We start from the raw sequence: 14499 nt of genomic DNA on the forward strand, positions 1-14499 counted from the left end.
CAGCTTGGCTCAGGAATCCATATGCAGCAAGGTTTTTATAATACACACGCAAAAGAAAAAAGAAAAAGAAAAAGAAAAAGAAAAAGAAAAAGAAAAAGAAAAAGAAAAAGAAAAAGAAAAAAAAAAAAAAAAAAAAAAAAAAAAAAAAAAAACAACAATAAGCCCAATGAGATCTAATGGGCAAAACTCTTGCTGTATCATCAGTGAGACTAGTGATGTGGAGGGAAGATGACGTGCCCTGAATATTGTTTTAGATGAAAAGGTCTTATTTTTGACTCTGTTGAATTCCTCTCAGCAGCACTGCCACATACTGTCACTGCAGAAATCAAGGTGTTCCCAGGTTTTAGTTTAATTGTACATACATGTACATGTCTGCCACAGATACGAACACTGTTAAAGGTCCTGTGGTTATGTAATGCACACGTTGTTTATCTGTGACTTTATAAGAGCATAAGACTTCCATTAATTAATACAAAATAGTGAGGAAACTTAGGCTGGAAAAGAATGGAGATGAATATTTAGGGGAAAAAAAATCTAATAACTAATAGACTAATAACCATAGGCTGGTTTAGTTTTGTTGACATTAAGGAATATGCCAAATCTAGTATTTTTACTATGGGGAGAGAGAGAGGGGGAGAGAGAGTTATGATTCTATCTTGAAATGTTCTAAATCCTGTTTGATAAGCTGCTTTTGGCAAACCAAACTTTATAAAAAAAAATGCTGGCTGAAATGTAAGGCATGTGAAATCTGTAATCATCTTTCCTGTCAAAAGCATACGTAAATTTGTATATAAGAAACAGAAGCAATGAGTGTGGAATTATTTGTTTTTTTTTATAGGACAGCTTGCTTCATCAGAAAGAAATACAAAACACAATAGATTGAAATCGGAATTTGTCTTGATCTGGGAAAAAATATAGTGTTTTTTTCCAAAATGCTTTATAATCCAATTTATGTTTTCTGTTAGCGGTGTTTCTTAGTAAAGTTAAAACATAGACAATGTCACAGCTCTGATTCCCAGGAAAGCTCATTTTGAAAGGTGGTAAATATAATAAAAAACAATGTCAAAATATTTTTACACACTGTTTTACAAGAAAATATGGTTCTGATTTTTAAAAATTGCATGATTTTTACTGTACCTTATTTATTTAAAATTAAACCATTATAATTTCTATTAACATGCTGGCCACCAGCTGCTGTACCATAGTATAGTTTAGTGGCCAACATTTAAAAATAAATCATTACTTTCTGAAAATTACTTTTTAACTTTGGAGAAGTATCTGAAATTACATATTTTATCCTCACATTACATTATATTATACTAAGTGGTGACCGTAGTATTTTCCTGCTAGCATCTGCCTGAGTGAGTGGTGCTGGTTGCTCTTTGACAGAAGCCAGTAACCCAGCTCTTCATTCTGAAACTAATTCAGACCTGTGCTGCTGCCTTTAACAGGGGTGTAAATAAAGATTTATTTCAAACGAATAGACAGAAATTGGGACTTTTCAGAAAGTGAGCCACTGTTTATAAAAGGAAGATTTTATGAGAAGGGATGGCACATGATGGCACATGAGTAAGCTAACTACTGAGTGAGAAAACTACTAATGGAAAGAATCAACTGCATGAAGTATTTTCCAGTGGATCTAAGTTGGCTTTTATTATTTGAAATTTTAAAGTATATGTGAGTATGTATATGTGTGTTTATATGTATATATATAATATTCTCAGCTATTCAGGATTTTATAGAAGGCATCACAAGAAGCTGGACAGTAGAGGGTTGGGAGTTTGGGAGAGGAGTAGAAATTTTTTAATGGGGTAAGGAGGTTGTAAGAGGTTATCCAGTAGGCATGTGTATTTAGATACAAGTTGATGAGAATGTCAAGCAGTATGAGTACCGTATTAATACTCAACAGAAATTGAAAGCTGTACTCTCTGGAGAACAAATTTCAGTCCTGCCTTTAAATCAATAATAGCATTGCTACCCATCTGCCAGGTGTTGTCCCACTGCTTTTTGTAGACAAGCAGGGTTCCACTGTCTTTTGTGGACATATCTCACAGCAAGAAATGAGCCAAGGGAAAAAGCAATATTGAGGTCAAATTAAGTGAAAGCCCACTGCTTCTCTCTGACAGTTGTAATGTAGCTGGAGAAGACTTGAGTATAGACTAAATACACATAATTAAGATATGTTCTTCAGATAAACTTCTAAGCCTTATTTTTCTACATGTATAGGACTCAGTCCAGTAGTTCTGTAGAACAATATTAAAATGTGAAAGGTTGAAGGGAGCATCCAAATAAAAGTGCATTTTTGTTTTTATTCTTTTCCACAAGAAGTTTCTGTTACAATGTACTACACATGCATTATACTCGAGTTGTTGAATTTGCAGCAATGCCTACATATATTTAAACAATTATAATTCAGGACATGTATGGTTCACATGAATGATCCATAATCAGTATCATGTTGAATAACTGATAAAGTCATACTTTGTCTATATTAGGAAAAAGATATGCAGTTCATCTGAGGAGACATGCAAATGAGGCAAAACTGAAAATATCATGAAATACATGTAAGACAAAAATAGCATTCACTTTATGGAACTAAATCTTGGTCCATTTAGTCTAGCACCTAGTCTTTGGCATAAATGAAGAGACTGTCTCATCTTACATGGGTCCTTGGTCTAATATCTGAATTTGTATCTGAAGAATGAGTTTTAATATAATTTCCAAGGTATGTTATCTTTAGAGATTTTAGCCTTCCAATGTGCATTTATACATAAATGGACATCCAATGCCTTTTAAAATTTTTTCTTTGAATCTTCTGCCTCTGTGGCATCCTATACCCATTTGTTTTGTTAATATAATTTCATGCTGTGTGAATAAATACTGGTTTTTATTTGTTTTGAGTGTAGATGTTGTCAATTGTATGTTGCAGTCTGTGTTCCTAGTCTTCAGGCTAACATGCTGGAGTTGTCCTTGTTTGAGTGAATACTGGATTATTTGATTCATAAATAATTATTATCTTTTTATTTCACAGTAAATGTTTCTGATAAGTCCAGAAAAATATATTTTTAGGTAGAGACAGTAAATAAACAGGAAAAAGAAAATGTATTTCAATTTGACCTGGAGTAACATTTGCTGACAATAAGTTATGGAAGGTTCACCAATACCAGTGGGAAGGGAGTGTTGCCTCTACCAATATTTCTCAAACACCAAATCAGTGTAGTAAACTAATTTGAGATATCTTTTGGGGAAACATCCATGCAAGTTTCAAGTCTTATTTTTAGTTTTCAGAGGAAAAATATTTTTTTAACTTTCAGTATAATTAGCCATACAGAACAATAACAAGAAAAGGTAAGAAAAAGGTAACTGATTTTCTACCATCCAAGATGATATTAAGCGAGTTTCTACTACAGAATCTGGATGGAATACACAAGCTAGATCTATATCAGGTACTTGTTATCTCAGCTTGAATTTGCAGATAGAAAGAAATCTTAGTCTTTAATAGAGCAGTTTTTATCCAGACATGGCAGTCAGTAAACATATTTTTTTCCAGAATTACTTTTCATAATATATTTTTTATTTAAAAGCATTATCAGTTGTTATAAAACAGCCAGTGTTTGTCTGCAAAATACTCAAGTGCTTTTTTGCTATAAGATTTTTTACAGCCTAAATGAACTGGATATCATGGCAGAAAAAAAAATAAAAAATAAAAAATAAAACTCATTATCACAGAATTCTAGGAACCTTAAATACTGTGTAAAAATAAAATTCCCATTGTGATTTATCTGTGGAGAGATACTTTCCCTAGTGTCCTTGTGCTTTTAATTATTTTCCTAGACTCACCTTGGAAAAAGAAATAATGAAATCAACTTCATTACTTTTATATTACTCTTACAGCTTAATTCATTTTTTGAATGAAAGAGCAGCTTTCCTCTTAGAAGCATCTATTCAAGTTCTGTTTCTGACAAAAGGGAAATCTTTGTCGTTAGCTTTTAATCTTAGAAAGGTTCACAATATTTTATCTACTAATAAAGAAAAAATGAGAATGTTTTTTTTTTAAGAAAGTTATGCTGAAAACATGATTTTTTGAACATGAGCCAACATTCTTTTTATGTTTGCTTTTATTTAATATTTTGTATGTTTAACTTTTTGAACTTTGTGCTGCATAAGATATGAATAGTGTTTACAATGAGTGCTTCATATTATATTCTTTTTAAAAAATGACATATCTAAAGCTTGAAATATCTGAAAGTTGCAATAGTTGAAAGTAATGAAATTCACTAAGGCAGTGATTAAAGTTATCAGTCAGTCCTATTTCCCAGTGGAGTAAACTAAACTAGTTGTTAAGAATAGATGGACCACTTGCTAGCTATAACAAAAGAGAACTATCAAAAACAAGCAACCCTCCCAAGACTTTGCTACCTTGTCTAGACTGATAAAACAATTTTTTTTCTCCAGGCATTTCTTAACAATAATAATAATAATAATAATAATAATAATAATAATAATAATAATAATAATAATAATAATAATAATAATAATAATAAACAAATAAATAATAATAATAATAATAAATCTCTTTTTATTATTAGGTTTTGTTAAGAGGATGTTCTGAATTGCTTTTCCTTAAAGGTGTGATTGCATTTGACACATCAGAATCAGGTCATTTGGTGTCTTATCCAATGTTCACCAAGGCAATTGGAAGTCCTTCTGTTTCATTCTTTTAATTTCAGCCTAATTCCATGCTGTTTGTAAATTATGGCAACGATCTCAATGGTTCCATATGCATACATATATATATGCATACATATATATGCTTGCATATATTTTTCTTAGCACTTATCCCCTGTGGATTGTGATTTCATCCCTTGTGTGTACAGAATTTTCTAATATGTCAATATTATTGGCACACCTGAATGAGAATGGGAGCATAGACACCACTGAGCCTCCTCCACCGTTTATGCACCAGAAAAATCTGCTAACGTTATTTTTTGTTTATTTCAGGTTTCTTTTCTCCATGGAAAACTCCAAAGCCTGTAAGTTCCCTTTCAAAATTATACACTTTGCATTCATAAGATGACTATCATTCAAAGCAAATTTCTGTAGACTTTCATCTAACCCGCCTGTTCCCAGCTCACAAGACACCTCTCAGCAGTACACCAGCTCTAGGTGAGACACAGCATCAGGGGTGGCCTTGTTAATAAGCTCTGAAGGTCTATTCACTTGGAGACTGCCAACAGCTGTTTGGAGAAAGGAACTTAAAGATGGGTGGCAAGAAGTTAAAAAGGCAGTGACTCAAAAATGAGGAGCCTGCAGAAGAAGGAAGCACTGAGACCAGTTTAGTTAGCAATCTCTTTGCAAGAGATAACAGGCAATTTTTCTGTTTTAAAAGTGCGTTGATCCAAGTATCTTGAGAGCAATTGTGTTTGTTTTTTTTTTGTTTGTTTGTTTTTTGTTTTTTTTTTCTACATTAGTAGATCTAGAAACAATAGTCCCATTTCAAGTAAGAGGGTGGATTAGACCTATGATTTTGACATTTAACCCCCAAAGTATTAAGATTTATTGTATTCTATGACTATAAACAATTACTGTATTTATTTTGTTGACACCAAATTATATCCTATTTTAAAATTGTGACATCATTCTCAGCATGAAAAGAAATCATAGACTACTATTTTTGGCTTTCTGTTTTCTGGCTTTGGGGATTTTTTGTTTGTTTATTTTATTTTGTGTTTGTTTTTTGTTTTGTTTTGTTTTTTTCTCTTTCTTTCTTTCTTAGCTTGTAAAGACCTTACAGTATTCCTTATCTCTCATCAGGGGCGTTTTGCTGGAAAAGAGGGCCCTGACTTTGCCTGTAGGTATCTAAAAGCAGTAGGAATAACAATAGCACTATTTCTTAACTTTTTTTTTATATATATATATAAGCTAATTTTTTAAGATTTCTTCTTTTTGTATTAGGGTGTTTTAATCTGGACAACTTCACATCCTCTCATACTGGATAATGGCACACTTATTGCAACCCAAATTGATTTTTGTATCCTGTCAAACACTAGTGGAAATTAATTAATCAGTTGATGCAATTTCATCAAACTGCTTTTAGCTTGTGGTGTTTTTGAGTAAAATGCCAGAGGATGGATGCAATATATTAGCAGTATAGTAGCATAAGTTTGTTTATTTTTCAAAGTAGCAGGATGTTTATAGACCCCATGAAAATAAATCTATCTATTAAGGGTTAGCCTATTCTCACCAGATTAAGGTTCCTACCTGGCTGGAACATTCCACTTCTCATCTCATGCAAATAGTGATGAAATAAGGAACTTGGAACTTACTTGTCATAGATTGAAAGCCAAAGATCTCCACGGGCAGTGCTGCCCCTCTTGAGATATATATCAAATACATAAAGTTAAGCATAATGTTGATGATTATCTACACTGTTTTGATATATAAACAGTTGTATAGTTGTTCATGTTCAGGTAGCACTTGCCAATAATCAGAATCTAGAGAAACAACCAGAGTGATATAATTTTTCATGCAACAGTCTGAGCAGAGTAGGGACCACAAAATAAGGTAGCATCACTTTGTGCAGATACTGTACCTGCATGTGGGTTAACTGTACATAACTAGTCTAATTTAGTGTAGTCTCAGTATGAGAGCTCACAGTGATAAACCAGTTTAAGGTAGTATGCATTCCTCTGTCTTCACCCCTTTAACTAGAGAAATAATCAGACATGAATTTCTAACAGTCACGGTGTGAAGATAAGATTGAAGCCAAGTGTCACTGAAGCACTGTCTGCAGGCAGTCTGAAGCAGTAAAGACAGCACCAGGAGGTCTATGAAGCCTTGCTGATGCCACATCACAGCCCTGTAGCAGGCAAGAAAAAACAGATGGCCCCAAACTGAGCTGCTTCTCTGCTTGGGTGACTATTGCTTCCCTCTCATGTCTCTGGCTGGAGAGGTGAGAAGTATCCACTGCTCTCCTTTAGAGCAAAAAGTGGACCATGGACCATTGGCTGGAAGAGAAGAGATAAGCCCCTCTCCCCAGGGCAGAGGCTCACAGGTGGTAGGTACACCCTGTGTCTGTGTGCTCAGCATCCCAGACTAATCTGGGTTGACAGAAATCCTATGATTTCTATGTATATCGTGTTCTATTATTACTGTTCAACAGTAATGTAATATTAACACAAATTGAATTTGAGCAACGTCACCAAACTATTACCTAATTTAGATTTTATACACTGCACACAATACCATGCTTATTCATTTCCAAGAGTGCCTTATAGGCGAGTAAGCATTGTGATAATTCACATTGCAAAACACTTCTTGACTATTTAACTAACCAAAATGGGTTTGGGAGGCATAATCCCTTTGTCTTTATCTGCTTATGTAACTCCTTGTGTTAGCAGTGCTACCCACAGGTAAGAACACTTTGCTCAGTTTTTAATTTCACACATAGAGATTTAGAGGTGACCAGTAAACAAGAATTAGATGTATGGGACCCAGTAGAGCTTTGCTAATTGATCTCCATATTCTCATCCTTCCTTTAGCGAGGAAGTTTGTTCATCAAAGATAATTACTTTTTCCTTTTTCTTTTTAAAATCTTCTTTAAATATTTCATTTTTACTCAGTTTCACATTTTGAAAGAGGTAAGTGTTCTATTTCTCTGCTACAGTCCAAGAAATTACGAAATATTTAGTTCTAGATAGACAGGGCCCCAGATGTCTTTCTGCTCCATAGCAGCAAGATAAATAGTTTGGTTCGTCAACTTGTTATTCTTTTTAGATTCCTTACTGAAGGCAAAACATAAATATTTTTCTCCATTATTTTTCCTGGTCATAAGGAGCTTGTATTGATCCCAGTTCTCCTTTCCCACTTAGACATAGGGAGTCATAATCAGGTTTGTTTCTGGAGACCTTTGAATTTATGCTTCCATAATACAATTATATGCTGTATATATGTTTATATGTACTTGAGCTAATTCCTTCAGAGCTAGAAGCACTATTGGAAGTATTATTGTGATTTTCATGTGGCTTGCCACATAAACTAATACAGAATAAATTTATTGCACTGCAAAGGGGAACCTGAATGCACATTAAGTATCTTTCTGTACCTAAGCTATTTCAATGACAACTCAGGTATCTCCATATGGCACTTCACTGTGCAGGATATACACACCCTTAATGTCCTTTTATATCACATCCTAGTCACCGTCTTCTATATCTGACCCACTATAAATGTGTCTTTCTTGAATAACATTGGTGAGGATTGAATACAATATTCCATATCTTCATCATAATATTAATACTTCCCTTTGTTAACTTCAATACCATACCCAATACATACTAGCACATGAGAGTCATCCTGTGACTGACTGAGACATCTAGATCTTTTCTTCAGTTTCCAATGAATCAGCCCTACTTACTGAAAAAATAAAAAAAATAAAAAGAAAAAATAAAAAGAAAAATCTGACAAAAGTGTAGCTTGAGGTATAAAGAATAAGGTCCTTAACAACAGAAGACGGATAAAATCTATTTTGAAGTATGATATGCAGTGCACCTGGGATGTGCAGTTATAGTTGCTCAACATATTTTCCACAAGGACTCTAAAGCATCTGTAGTCCACACAATACTTGGTGAAAAAGCCTGATGCTGTTAATCATCAGAACAGAGAGCAAAGCTCACCTGATGTGCCAAGTACCTTCTGAAACCAAGGAACTGAATGTGAAGGATAATCAGAATTTGTAGAGCAAATTTTCTGTAGACTTGCAAACAACTTTGATTAGATACTGCTGATACAACACTAGAAGCTAGTGATATTGAATTGCAGTGCAGTTTGGTTCTGAGAGTAATTTTTTGTGGAATTAACTGATTGATGGGCTATGTGAGAGAGCACACTTCTGGAGGCTTTACTAGCTTTTGCTTCAGCAGGGATCACAGGCAAGGTCAAATATTCATTTCCTGGGATAAACATCTGTGTTTTGTTTAACTTAATCAACTCTCTCAAAAAGAAAAATCCCCAATATCTCCACGTCTTATTTTACGCAATGCGTATTCCCTTCTAAATTGATGTGCTTCAGAGAGCACTAAAGGGAGTCTTGGAGAAAATTTGGATTAAAGCAGCTTTCATGAACAGTCAATACACTTCTCTCTAAATTGTCTGGAAGAGTAGAAAACTTATCCTGTGCTTGGGAGCTTGACTGGATGACAGCGATATAATTTTTGATGTGGGAAGAAACTGCAAGAAATGAAGAAGTCTACATGAGATTAATGCTCACCTTCTTCTGAATTTTATCATTCAATATTCAACTATCGCTAGTTGCTCAAATAGGTACTTTAATAATTTTGCTTTTGTTGGTTCTTTTTCTTCAAGTAAATTCTGTTTGCAATTAGAGTAATCTACCTGTTTCTCCCTTTGCAGCCAGGTATTTACATGCATTCTGAAAAAATACAACATTAAGATCATTCAGTTGTAACCCTGTCTGGGCACTTTGTTAAACACTATGTTAAGTTATATATTTTGATGAATCTGATAACTATAGCTTCACAGTCGCACAGATTTTGCCTTTAGCAGAATGCTTTCCAATACCTTAGGGTATTCTGTAAGAGACACTCAACATGCTGCAGGGTAATGTTGGGTCCTAATCCACACAGAGTGGTATTATCTGAGAATCACAGAATCACAGAATTACACAGAATTTCTAGGTTGGAAGAGACCTCAAGATCATCGAGCCCAACCTCTGACCTAACACTAACAGTCCCCACTAAACCATATCCCTAAGCTCTACATCTAAATGTCTTTTAAAGACTTCCAGGGATGGTGACTCAACCACTTCCCTGGGCAGCCTGTTCCAATGCCTAACAACCCTAAGTAAAGAACTTCTAAGTAAAGAAGTTCTTCCTAACATCTAACCTAAAACTCCCCTGGCGCAACTTTAGCCCATTCCCCCTCGTCCTGTCACCAGGCATGTGGGAGAATAGACCAAAATGACCAGAAAGATCACACCTTCCCATGAGCAAAAAATTAACAAGTTTGAACAAATAATTTTATAAACAGCACAATACTCATCATTTATCTCAAAAGACAGCAAAGAGATTTGCTAATTTTACAAAATACTTTACCTTTTACTGAAATCACTGTCTTTAGCCTGATTGTAGCAGTCACCATTTTTGAAAAACACCTTTCTTGTCTGTATGTTTTTTATTCCAGATGATGGAACGATGGGAGAATCAAGGCAGCCCTCAAACAAGCCTATCTGCTCCAGCTCTACCACAGAATATTCCCTATCCACCCACTCTTCACAGGAGTTCATTTCCCGATTCAACAGAGGCCTTTGATCCACGGAAACCTGACCCATATGAGCTGTATGAGAAATCAAGAGCTATTTATGAAAGTAGGCGTAAGTGAAAATCCTGTTCATCCTGCTGGCCATTTAATATTTTAAGCTTTTGCCTATGAATGTGGTGGTGTTAACACAGTTTTCTTTAATTAGCTTTTATAATTTAAAGAAAGCAACTATAATCCCTGTTAACATAAGCCATTAAAATTATTCAAAAAATCAACACTTGCATATATTCCTAGATCTTTCTATATTTTAAAGTTTGACTTTCACAGGTTTGTTTCCTGATGTTTCTGCTCTCCTCATTTTGACCCAAATCCTTAGTGAAGAACAGTATGCATGCTACTATATTTTGATGTTACTTCTCTTAATAGTTAACCAATTTGAGGGTGTGAAATTATCAATACAAAATAGTTCCACTTACTTTTACTTTGAAGTGAAGTTTATAAAATATATTTCCATATCATTTGTTTTTATAAAAATTATTTTGACAAGTTATGATGTTGTCCTTGGTAGTTAGAAAGAAACCTATAATCCTAACAGGCACTATTTGAGGATCTATTCAAAACAGTACTGAGCTAACAAGATGTCCATTTTGATTTCATGCGTTTTTAATCATAGAAGCATAGAATGGTTTGGGTTAGAAGGGACCTTAAAGATCATTTAATTACAACCCCCAATGAATATACCACATATCTTCCACAATAAGAATAAAAGTTTAATTAATTAATTTCTTACTGTAAAGAACATTTTAGCTAAAAACTGTTATTCTAAAATGTCCAGAGTTTTAATGCTTATTAAGATCAAAGCTTCAAAATAGTGTGTTGTTTTTTCTTTATCTGAGATTTTTTCATAGCTGTTTTCACTTGTAAGTATCAGTTTCAATTCATTTTAGAAATTCCTTATTCTCTAATCCAAATTATTTTATCAATTACACATAAAATATTGCACTGCAACTAGTCCAGATAAACCATTTTATATTAATTGAGCCCTGTGACATAGAGATAAACCTAAACTATCCCAATCCATGATATGGGAGGTACAAATGGGAGGTTAGTCTATGATAAATCATAGAATCATGGAATTATGCTAAAACCTGTGTTTAAAAGACCTAATTGCATTTGAGTTTTGTTCAAGAGGCAACTGAAAGTTGTACACAAGCCTTCTTCAGACATATACCTAGTGAAAATCAGAATTAACAGCATGAAGCTCTTATGCCCAAAACAAGAAAGTGAGGGATGTAAAGCAAAACTGCAGTAATCACTCCTCGGATTTCCAAGTATCCTGATTTTACAGATAATCCTGAAAGCTTTAATCTGTTCTCTTCTGACTCTTACATCCTACAGACATTTCTTCTAAGTCTTTACTCAACATTTCCCAACGAGATCTCTTCTGCATTCGTTCATGTCCCTTGGTCATAAATAACCACTTCCAAATGTCTTTGATGTCACTGTCATTTTTTTTCATACATGCCATCAGCACACATTTTAACAAATTCAGTTCCTCATGTCTTTGATTGCTTTTTGTTTGTTTGTTCATTTTTCCTCTACATAGTACTAGCATTTCCTGAAGTGAGAGAAACAACAGGCAGGAAGTCCATTACTGAGACAAAAAATTGTCATCTAAATTGAGTGCATGGGAGAAGGTTTCAAGATAATGCACACTTAGTTTCCTGCCATATGGCTGTGTCAGGCTGGTTGTCTTTGGTGAAGACATACTCTTTAAGGGTACAGGAAAAGTTCAGCTACTTTTGGGTTTAAGTAGTTCTTATCTCAAAGCAAGTTTGCCTTATATTCTGGCAAGACCTGAAAAGAAAGAGGTTCATCTTCTAAAAATAGTGCAAAGAAGTGAACAATCATGACCTGGAAAACTCTAAACGAAAGAGGTAGTGTTAGCTTTTTGTTTCTCTCACAGTGAAAGTGTTATTAAGCAGTTCTTTTTCATACTGCTGTAGTTCTGAATTTCTACAGAACCTTTTATCAGAAGATCTCACCGCAGTCGGCACTCACCAGGACCTTTTCAAAGCCTCCTGCTTCCCCATCAAGGGAATGAGTATGTTAAGCATCACAGCATAGTTGTGTGAGAAGCACAATTGACATGACTCAGAGCTGAGAGCAAGAGCTAGATCCAAGGAGCCTGATTCACAGGCTTTTTTGCTAGATATACTCATCCCTACCTAATGATAGCAAGACAGGGTCTCCAAGCATGAAAGCACCACAAAAGAGGATCATTTTCATTCTACAGAAATGTTTTTCTGCCCTAGGCATGTGAAGGGCCTACATGACCTTGTGTAATAGGGAGATTTCAATTTTTAATAATCACATATGAATTGCAAAAGACTACTGCTACTGCACTGAAAATGGTTTTGTAGAAGCAGTTCTACCAATACAGGTTTGAGATGAATCAAATGATGCATTAGTACACAAGTGGAGTACCACTGTATTTTGTAAATCATAGCTCCTCGGAAAATTGTTTGTCACCCATTACCTGTTCTCTGTCAGCTCTCACCTCTTAGCTGCCACCTGCATCTCCTGTCACCTGCCATCAGCTGCACACAGTAGCTCAAAGTAGCCAAACAGGAGCATAAAGTGTTTCCCAAGATTGATGATGTCACATCCTCCAAAATTGCTGCCTAAAAGAAGGGAAATTATTTTCTTCTTTCTCATTCCTTTCTGCAGCTAAATCTCTTATTTGTTTGTATCCCTTCTTTTTTGTTTGTTTTAATTTATTTCTTCTCCCCATTAAAGAGAACCTATGCAGCTTTCTGCTGTAAACATTTCTTTGCCAAACTCAGAAATTGAGGAGGAGACCTGCTCAAATAACTGGATTATTTTGCGTTTTTCCATCCAACTGCACATTTTAGATGTCTTAAAGGCAAATCCTTTGACTTCTTTCTCATGAGAGAAATATGTCCTTGTATGTGACAGCATTGTGACTCTGCTGATAACCATGGAAGTCAGGCACAGAAGCTCTAACATGAAACATCAGAGCAGGAATTCCCTGTTAAAGAACATATTATGAGTCCTTATGCACCAGTTGTTACAGGTGTAACTGGAGCTCCACAGAACTCATTCTCCTGAATTTAACATTTTTGCCTTTATACATTCTCCTTATATTTTCTTTTGAACAGTATTTGTTTTAAACACACAGTTTAAAACCAACTTTTTTCAGAGGTCTGTATAGGCAGACATCACTTAAACAGGGGACACAGAGCTGTTGAGAATCATAATGCTATAGTATTTCTCCTTTTATAAAATGTGTAATAGAATTTTGGTTTTATGGTCCTCTAAAGAAAACAACAAAATGAAACCTTTCTTTACAGCAGTAAGGTTATGTTTCTCCTTCAATAAGTATTGTAGTCCAGGACTGCTGCTGTGATACAGATATGCCAGTAGGAAGAATGAGATAAGCTAGTGATAAGCTCTCATTAAAAGTGAAATCTGAACAATTACAGATCCACCTTTTACTGGAAGGACAGAGGTTCCTTCTTCAAAATCTTGCATGTTAATTTCTCTCCTGACCACAGTGAATTCCCCAAGTTCATTTCAAATCCATCATCTATCTGTCTTATGCATTGTAATTTTTTTTCTTCTGCCAGACAAACTGAAAAAGAACCAAAAGGCAAAGTCCACCAACAGCTGTGAAACATGTAAATAGTTAATGTATTAGCATCATGCATTATTAGCCTTCATGAAATAAGGATGAAATTCTCACGCAGAATCAGGGTACCAGGCAGGCATTTTAATACGTATTCACAGGATGCCTTTACTCTAAAATATCGCTGCAGGTATTCAGAACATATACAATAGAAAGCATCAGCAACAAGCAAGATTTGTTAAACATTATTCTGATCAATACTGTGTAACTTTGAAAATGCTATTTTTACAGAAAAACACTAAGGCCATCAGGGCTTCCTAAATATGATATTCACAGGACATTAAAGAAACAAACAAAAAAACAATCAGGTGTATAGAACTGAATGTGTTATCACCTGATGGGTCTTTGGCATAGCCTACAGCAAACCACAATTTTCTAGTCATTGTTTGTTGGCTGAAGGCCTACATAATTGAACTCAAATATTTAGGGAGCCTTATCTTCAGTCTAAGAGGTTTCACATTTTTTAAGGTGTATGAAAACATATATATATGTGTGTGTGTGTGTATTTAACT

General features: G+C 34.7%; 1 protein-coding gene across 6 annotated transcripts in view; it reads left to right on the forward strand.

Moving 5' to 3' along the window:
- Window positions 1–14499, forward strand: part of MAGI2 (membrane associated guanylate kinase, WW and PDZ domain containing 2) — a 771045-nt gene that overhangs the window by 673017 nt on the left and 83529 nt on the right. For 5 of the 6 annotated variants that reach the window (XM_032182540.1, XM_032182497.1, XM_032182522.1 and 2 more), the window contains 2 exons: window positions 5002–5033; window positions 10201–10390. In XM_032182540.1, the coding sequence (XP_032038431.1) occupies window positions 5002–5033; window positions 10201–10390 (222 nt within the window). The remainder of the gene's footprint in view (window positions 1–5001; window positions 5034–10200; window positions 10391–14499) is intronic. The other variant, XM_032182505.1, reaches the window with a different exon arrangement.

The sequence above is a fragment of the Aythya fuligula genome, chromosome 1 (genome assembly GCF_009819795.1).
Source record: "Aythya fuligula isolate bAytFul2 chromosome 1, bAytFul2.pri, whole genome shotgun sequence".
In the NCBI taxonomy this organism is placed as follows: domain Eukaryota; kingdom Metazoa; phylum Chordata; class Aves; order Anseriformes; family Anatidae; genus Aythya; species Aythya fuligula.